Source organism: Symphodus melops (assembly GCF_947650265.1).
Source record: "Symphodus melops genome assembly, chromosome: 3".
NCBI lineage: Eukaryota > Metazoa > Chordata > Actinopteri > Labriformes > Labridae > Symphodus > Symphodus melops.
Window position 1 is genome coordinate 22,265,349 of NC_136693.1, and position 9,156 is coordinate 22,274,504.

The window sequence follows — 9,156 nt, forward strand, 5'->3', positions numbered from 1 at the left end:
AAATCTCTTTTTCTCATTCATTAGATTGTCAGGATGATTGGGCCAATGGTTCCCATGTGAGTTTATGAGCCAAGTGGGCAAAGTGTGTGGGTCTGCTGTCAACAAATTCCTCCTCATTATTTTGTCTATAAGGTTAATAAAGTAAAAGACAATTATGTAAGATTTGTTTCAAGTGTCCATGGTGCACAACATTATGGTGTGTGGTTATACAACTACAACAATCAATTTAGGGGGTCAGATAATTATGTAAGTACATTATTCCATAATACTCAGTCCTCCCCAAGAGAACATCCAACCTCTCTATTGTCAATAATCTGAGGCTACAAGTCTCTATTGTCAACTACTGAAAAACTACTGTTCAGTTAGCTGATGAAGCACACATCATGAGCCAAGTTGAGCAAGAGCGGTGTTCTCAAATCTAAACTTGTGTTGTTCTTTCTGATTTCTAAAGATTCATGTAACACCACCTTCAAATAATGGTAATTAATGTAATAGAAGAGAGTTTTGAGGATCCACACCTACACGGCCTATCTATAACTTCCTGCCAGGAAGGAAGGGAACATGTTGACCTAAAACAGGTTGTTATTTGTCGCCATAGTCTTCCGGATTTACTCATATCAAGCTCTTGAAGGGAAGTCGTGTCATATTGCAATTCAATACTGCAATACTGTGTGTAATTCACACTCTGGCATGTAAATTGAGAGTATTGAAGGAAGCCTCATAAAAGAAAAGATAGACACTGAACTCTTTTTTTGTGAAATAACGTTTTTTGTTTACATTAATGCTCATAGTAAATGTATGACAATTATAACTGCAGTCAAGTTGAAATATTTCAGGTCATTCTCTATTTGTATCTTCCATGTGCTCAATGAAATTGTAGTCTGGCCATGAATCAGCATTCATAACATTATGGCAGTAATAAAATTAATTCTCAAGTGGAAACATCTCGTAGTCTTAATTGTCCTGATGTAGGATGATGAATCATGTTATTTTCTTACTTTATGTCCACTGATACAAAGTTTGAAACAGTTAAATTGACTGTCTATGAGTCTTTTCCGTTCTCTCTATGTAGTTCAAGATGATGAAAAAAACTTTACTAATTGAGTTTCCATAAACATTTAAGCCAATCAATTATTACAGTAGGTATCCCTTTTCAACAACATGCAGATGATATATTTTAGCTAGGCCGGTTAAATAATATTCTACATCTTAGTTTAGACAAAACAGCACATCTTGATTATTTCCCATATGGCAGTATACGTTATTTGATTTCTTTATTAAGTATACTAGTCTAAGCTTTTCAAAGAGCTCAATTCAGATCACCTTTTTTGTGTAGAAAAACCCAGTGTGATTTTTGCCATGCTTATATTATGTTTATCTTCTCCTTTCTTTGTAACTCTCAATTCTCAATTGACCTCTGGTGAACACACATCCCTTAACTACTCACAAATTGTTCAAAATGCTCCTGACACACTTCCTATGAAGCCTCCAAAACATTAGTTGAACAAATGAATCAGTTTGAATTTTGTAGTTCATGCTGTCAGGTCTAACTGGAACTTCAGGTGTGAGAGAGGCAGCATGGTATTTCAAAAGTGGGAGTCACAGTTTTTTATTTACACTTTATCAGCTTAAGTCTCTGTCTATAGTCTTTATATGGAGGGAAAGGAGGACAAGAAGAGGAGAAAGGCTTGACCCTCATCTAAAAACAACTTTTATCCTGTTTTCTTCAACAGCAGAGAGTTGACATGAGCGAGGAAGCTCTGACAGGCACTGATTCTTGGCCTGCATGGGGCTTCATTTTCCCTATATATGCTAATAAGAAGAAAGGGAGGTAATTGCCTTGCGGTCATTAGGTGTTTCTAGTACTAATTACACACACTGTCAGAATCACATTACAGCCTGACTGGTCATTATTACATGTTCAGTTATTCTGTTCCCACTTTTGTTCATTTTACAGAAGAAATTCCAAGCAATGTGGCAACAACTAAATCACTCCAATAGCCAGATGTTGTTTTTTTCTCATCAAACTTTCATAACCTCAACATTTAATTTCCCCCATGAAACAGGAAATTGACTCGTCTGTGTTATGCAGATTAACTGGGTTGAAGAGAAAGATGTGTTTTGACTTCATATTTAACCAAAACTCTTCATTCTTAAAACCTAATTTAAACATTTCATTCATTTATAAAGGGCTGGGAGCACATTTGGTAAAGTCTAAATGTTTCTGTTTAGATGTCTAATTGTGCAACAACCCTCTGCATATGTTCTTAAGTTAGACATATTTGTTTTTATCTTAGCCTTGATCAACTACAGATTATACTTCAGATCAAAATACACCTTTTCAGGTAATCACATTAACAACTGATTTTATTCCTATTAAGTTCATGGCTATAGGGGATGCTCGTTGTGGGCTTGAATACTCATTTAATGTGGATGTTGATTTTAATCTATCATGTTTAAAATTATGAACTGTGCCTTTAAATTTGGGATGATTTGTTTAAGATTACTGTTGTTTGTTGAATCTTTTTGCAGTGGGTCATTTTGCTGTTAGTTGAGTCATCTTTGTGCACTTGAAGTTTCTTATAAGTTGCTTTAAGGTCACACATAGAAGATCAGCATGTCACAGCCGGTTGACTTTAAGACTGAATTTTGCTGTTTGCTCCTCCTATATAGTTAGTACTCATTCGTATCACTAGTATCATTTAGTAATTACTTTGGCAAACAGGAGACAGTGTATCTATAGCAGCTGTATTGTCCTCAGTTTTGCATACAAATAGAGAACATTACATACATTCCAGATTTTGCCAGCAAAACATCTATGGATACCTCAATACTGAAATATAGAGCAAAATGAACAACAATCAGCATGACAGTTATTATCGAAAGTAGAGGTGAGCTTTTCTGTACAGAGTGGAATCCAGTACTTAAGTGAGGGTCATACAAGGGGAGGCAGCTGCTGTGTTTATCTGAACTATTAGTGCTGTGGAGCTTCAGGCATCAGCCATCTCCATATGGTTAGTCATAGCTTTGATTCCTTTTTCTGGCATGCAATGAAGGCTTGATCCAATGCAGACAACATATTACATATTATTCCCTAAGTAAGTGTGTAAATGCTAAAACAAGATATTACTGAAACAAATGTTCATGTGAAAGAGAACATTTTATTATTAATGAGGAATATCATCATTGAATAAGTGCTTTGCGCATATCAAAACAGTCTTGTTGGCATGGTTACTGAGATAACACGGTAATGGTCTTCTTCTACTGCATTTTTAAAAAACTTGAATAGCCTTTTTTTTCTTTCAAAAACAACTTTCCATGTAAAATGCACGTAATGTAAAACTAATAAGCCTGCTTGACAGGCCTCTGATTAAATCTTTGACATATGAGCTGACATACTATTAGATAATTGGCTCAGAGGAGTGTACCATCATTTGTTTTGTGTTTGTTTTGTGTCTTTTTTTGTTTATGTTTTATTTCTCTCTTGTTAGATAAATCACCATTCATGCACAATGCTGTTCAAAGTGCTTTACAGAGTTAAAAACAGAACATTTATAACATAAAGAAAAAGACACATTACCCTGAACAAAAACAAAAAGACATTAAAATGTTAAATAAATCAAAGTGAATAAAAAAAAAAGAAAATTAATCAAAAATAATAATTTAAATACTGAATGTATGAAATTATCCTCAAGTGTGGTTTGCGCTTAACAGTGAATTGTGCTCTAAAGTCACTGACTACAAAGTCTTACCTTTCCTATGGACAGATTCACTTCCATGGTTTTGCCTGAAGTCTGAATAACAATCCATCCCAGGAGTTCTTCTCGAGGATTTAAGCTCATAGTATATAAAGTGGTGATGATCCATACTGTATGAGTCACACATATTTAGAGATACTATAGCAACACACACACACACACACACACACACACACACACACACACACACACACACACACACACACACACACACACACACACACATATATATATATATATATATATATATATATATATATATATATATATATATGGTTCAGTGAAATGATTTTCAATGAGGCTACGTGGCACTGAATACAAATAATCCAGTATATTAGGACTTCATACCTTCAAAGCTTAAGAGGCTTACATTAAATGGGTACATTTACAACTTTTACTTTGCTTTTCGTCTTTGGCACATTATGTTGAGCAGCTACAAACACCTTATTCTGAAAGTCCCAGTGACCGGATGCTGTAAATCCGTTCGTGCCTGTCCGCAGGAGATGAAAATGTCTAACTTCAGTTTTGAAAACAACCCTCGCGTATCAAAGGTGTGGATCGCACTAAGACGCTTCGACAAACACGGTTCGTGTGTTTCTGAAACTTTTGTTGACTTTATCACAAGTAAAGACTATTATTCTGCAACTGACGTAAGCCTGAGTTGGTTGTGCGTCTGTATCCATGGGAACAAGCTTAATTAATTCTTGAATGGCAGACTTCATTGAGTACATACGCTCTTTTTCTTCCTCAAACGGAATCATATGCCAGTTAAAAGCCTTTACTGTAATTGAACGTGTTTTTCTTTCAGTAAAATGTGAACGTCCATAGGACAAAGAGGAGAGCAGCAGCTGTGTCTGACTGCTTGAGGAGCCTGTTGTTATCTACATCTCAGATTTAGTAAAGGGGAGAGTGGGAAAGAAAACACCGTGGCTGTTGTATTCTTCTTGTGCATAGCTTGTTATTGGTTATACATCAGTTTATTTGGGGGATTTTTATGTAGCCAATAGGCTATTAAGTTGTTTAAATGAGATGGACTTACTACAAACAAGACTACTCTGCAGACTTTAAAATTCAATGTCACATCGCCAAGTGTATTTTGCTTTCTTATTGGTTTCTCCAAAAATGTTGCTTTCACATACCTGTAAAATAAAATAAAAAACATTTTAACCTTTTAGATTAAAGTCCACACATCATTCATCGCACTATAGGCCCTATAGTTCAAATAGGTTAAATATTTAAAAGCAAGACACATTTTGGAGGGCCACTTCAATTAATCAGACATATTCAAGAATTGTTGCAGCCTTTTCAAAATAAAATGTCTAATTGTTGTTCTTTGTGATGGCTTGCCTTATAATAAATCTTTATCTGTGGCAGATGAAAGAGTGGTTGCTCTTCGAGAAGTATCCATTCCTACAGCAGCTGAGGCCTCTGAGATCATAAAGGTGTGCAAATCCATCTATCCAACCAGCCATCTATGAAAAATACTATTTGGCATATTTGGATATTATATCACTTTACTATTATTTCTATTTCTACTATTTTACTATTATTTCTTTCCAGATAATCTTCACTGCTTTTGGGCTTAACTGTTCTGATGTCATATTAAAGGTACAACAACAAATTTTTATTTTTTATGATTTTTATGGGGGGGGGAGTTTCAGCTGTTTTAAAGAAAGGTCAATGAGTTCATTGTTGTGATGATCTATTTGTAGATTAGGAACCACCGCAGCTGTTTGATCCCGCTGAACAACTTGATCCCTGCCAACAGCAAGCACATGTAAGATCACTGAGCTACACTCATTAAGTTGATGCTCTGTTTATGAAGCACTTCTTTATGTCAACCGGTCAATTGTTTTTCTCCTCATAGGCCTTATGTACTTGAGGTAGCTAAGATATTTCAGCACGGTAAGAGCACATTCATCTTTTGTACTTTTTGCCAGTGTTTTCATTAGTTGTGGGTCTGGATGGGGCCTGTCTATGAAGCACTGTGTTTAGGAATAATTTGGGGTGGGGGGAAGCTTGAAGTGAAGCTAGATACTATTTATTTACAGCCAGCAGATGGTTTGCATATTTTAGAAATATAGGAATTTAAAAAGATGGAAAAGTATTGCCCGACTCTTTGTAAGAAAAAAAACTATTTTTACCAGATATTCTAAAGCTTTCTGTACACATTCTGTTTCTTTATTAAGTTAAATTGAAACTAAATTGAATCAAATACAAGCCCTTCACAGTAAAAGGCCAGGTCCCTTTTACAAGTCTGGTGTTTTCCACTTTTTCTCCAATTAAAGGCATTTCTTAATTAGAGGCCTCTATTATATATTGTTATTATTATCCCTATGATTGTGGGTCCATGTACAGAATAAAGTAAATTAAACACAACAGTTTTACATTTGTCATGTTCTGAATTCTGTTACAAGCATGACTGACAAAAGTGTCACTAAGAAGCTAAAAAATATGGACTAGTTAAGAAATATACAGCCACTACAGAAAATAAGCTATGCTCTGATCGTTGTTTGCTTTGTTTGTAATGTATATATTTATTTTTACTTTTAAAATGTGTTTGAAATAAGTTAATGAATAAAATGAAAGAGAAGCCTTGCAGTGGGATTTACAGAGCCATGCTAGAGCTATTTTCCCCTGTTTGGATGTAGCGTCATATTTATGATATTGATACAGGATTGGTTTCTATTTTCCTCATCTAACAAGGAAGCAAGTATGCAGAATTGTAACATTTTGACAGAGTCCTCAGAAAAAGCATTTAATACTTAAGTGAAGCAAAAGCCATTAGAAAAGGAGTTGTTGCAGTTTTCAATGTCTGTGATTTGGTCACGAGCTTTGATTCTGTTCACAGTGCGTCCCAAGCCCAGAGCCATTCCTTCGACTGTGCTCAACAGGAGCATGAGGACCAGGCTTCAGACTATTGACCGGAAGGTAATATACTGATGCTGATCAGCAGTGGATTTACGATGTGTGACGGGGGAAAGTTAAGTTCTAAAGTTCTCTATTAAAAGCAGGGGTCAGCATGTGTACTCATTTTAGGGAGAGGCTTAAGTTCACACTTTTTTTTACGTTAAGCGATCGAAAAAAGTTTTAGCTACATAAACACGTCAATCAAATTGGGATGTGATTAAAAGTCTAGAGCCATACAAGTTTTGAGTTACCTTCATCCATTCCATCAAGAGTAAATTTGCTGTTTAATAAAGATCAAATGCATTTAAACATCCAAATTAAAGCACAACTTATGTTGGCGTGTTAAGATAATTTGTGCAACAATATTGTGTCCAGCTCAGTAGATTATTTACTGTTGTTTTTTTGTCAATTCAGTTCAAATAAAAAATGTCATATTAAGTGTTTTGTTGCCTGCCTAAACATGAATTTAAATTCTGTGTTTGTTACAGATTGAGAGACTGGAGGAGCTTTTGCCTCAGATCAAACTCAGGCGCCATGAAAAACTAACTAAGGTATTCCAACCTCCTTCCTGGCCTTAGAGGCATTTATGTAGCAGCCTCTGCCATCAATGGGTGGATGTGGTGTGAATGGGTGAATGCAACATGTAGTGTTAAACAATTTGAGTGTTTAGAAAACTATAATAAAAGAAGCACAGCTCAAGTCCATTTACTTCACTGTGGCCTCTGTCCTTTCTCAGGAGATTGAATGTCTCAGCCAGAAGTTGAGGTTTCTTCATAAGAGAATGCAGGTGGGTAATTCTGATCAAACATAAATAACATCCAACTACTGCTCACATGACTTTAATTAAATTCAAACCTTTATTTATTCCTGAAAGGAGATCAACGTTTCCTTCCTGTCCAATGCCATTGAGATTACAACAGAACAGACAAAAACGACAAACACTTACAATTAATAACTAAAAACTCTGAGATCAACTAAATACTTACAGCCAAGGCATTAATGACAACAAAAAGAAAGCTGAATTCCAAATAGTAGGGTAGAGTTTCTTTATACCCTTTTAAATGTGTTTTTACCAAGGTCATCATAATTACTTTCTTCGAAGTTCAAGGTTTATGAGTTCCCTTTGTCTCTGCTATGATAGAATGGTTCGTAGTTTTTTCCAAATATTACATTATGAGTTCAACTATTTTAATTTGGTATTTTGCTGTAACAATCCAAGAATGTTTTTTTTCACACTGTCCTGTTCTAACTCAGGTGGCAGAGTCTCACAGCTGGAAGGGGGTGCTGACCAGAGCCCCTCTTTGGTGAACCAACACCTGCAAAGCACCTGCCAAACTGTGGTCACCCTCAGTCACTGCAGATTAATCATGGCACTGTGTGAGGAGGCATTAGACTTGTTGAAACACTTTTAGGTATATTGTTTAATGAGACATTCTTTCTACAAATAATTTCCTCAGGTTAACTTCCATTTATGTGCACTATAGTTTGTTTTCCCTGGCTTTGTAAGAAGTGTGTCTGTAGTTTGACTTTAGGGTTGATTAAAGATGAAATGACCGTCCCCTATGATATTCATTAATGTTGTTTATACTTAAGCATAAAATCAATGATATAAGTTTGTTTTATGCTTTTAATAACGGTATTCAATGTGCAGAAGAAATTCAGCTATCCGAAAATACCATTTATTCCATATGAGTATATGCTCTGTCAGTTTTACCGTTATTGTTTCTGTCATTGTGTCGTTATTGTTTCCTGTCAATCACAAAACTACATTTTCCCCATATTTGGGTATTGCTTTTCTCTTATTTTTAGTGATCACATGTGAGAGAGGAGGCCTGCAGTAACAAAATGGTTTAACTTTTCCAATGCCTATTAAAAACATGTTCAAAAATGCCGAATACTAAGGTACATCCAAAAAGGATGTTGGATACTCAGAACACTTCCCCTTTCAAGAGGAAGTATCCAGGGTATGATTATACTATTGTAGGAAGATTATTATTTACAGTCCAGGGATTATACTAATCAGCATGGAAAACCCACACACTTGGTGGATGAGTCATTGAATTGATGTAAGCATACTTTAACAGTACAGTACATCTGAACAGTGTAGCCTCTGAAATGTCCATTTATATCCTCATATCCATTTATGCCCTCATTACAAGGTCCGTGTTATATTTGACCATTCCTGGGTTTTCTCTGGAAGGCATTGGTGTGCAGGGTCCTGATTTTAACCCTAAATCAATCTATCTATCTATCTATCTATCTATCTATCTATCTATCTATCTATCTATCTATCTATCTATCTATCTATCTATCTATCTATCTATCTATCTATCTATCTATCTATCTATCTATCTATCTATCTGCTTACATTTTAAAAATTTTAGAGTATAGGACTACCTCGACATTTTGGGATGGTTACTTTTCCCTGTCTTACAGGTCATAGACTGTAAATAGTTATTAACGGTCGGGAGTGTTTCAGACGCTTTGA

At 35.4% G+C, this 9,156-nt stretch overlaps 1 protein-coding gene across 2 annotated transcripts; it reads left to right on the plus strand.

Annotated features, from left to right (window-relative positions):
* Positions 1 to 4,096: 4,096 nt before the first annotated feature.
* On the plus strand, positions 4,097 to 8,226 carry LOC306821528 (uncharacterized protein). Of its 2 annotated transcripts, XM_079340017.1 has the most exons (9): positions 4,113 to 4,343; positions 5,133 to 5,200; positions 5,319 to 5,366; positions 5,471 to 5,535; positions 5,626 to 5,663; positions 6,610 to 6,689; positions 7,157 to 7,219; positions 7,405 to 7,455; positions 7,923 to 8,226. In XM_079340017.1, exons 1-9 carry the CDS (start codon positions 4,181 to 4,183, stop codon positions 7,974 to 7,976), a joined length of 630 nt encoding a protein of 209 aa, XP_079196143.1. In that variant the 5' UTR covers positions 4,113 to 4,180; the 3' UTR covers positions 7,977 to 8,226. The 2 variants fall into 2 exon arrangements, with proteins under 2 accessions (XP_079196144.1, XP_079196143.1); XM_079340018.1 differs by lacking the exon at positions 5,319 to 5,366 and having other exon boundaries at positions 4,097 to 4,343.
* Positions 8,227 to 9,156: the final 930 nt, after the last annotated feature.

Coding starts and splice junctions, on each gene's coding strand:
- LOC306821528 (XM_079340017.1), top strand. CDS start 4,181: ATGTTGAGCAGCTACAAACACCTTATTCTGAAAGTCCCAGTGACCGGA. Junction 5,367..5,470: donor GTTCTGATGTCATATTAAAG/GTACAACAACAA, acceptor ATCTATTTGTAG/ATTAGGAACCACCGCAGCTG. Junction 7,220..7,404: donor GCCATGAAAAACTAACTAAG/GTATTCCAACCT, acceptor GTCCTTTCTCAG/GAGATTGAATGTCTCAGCCA.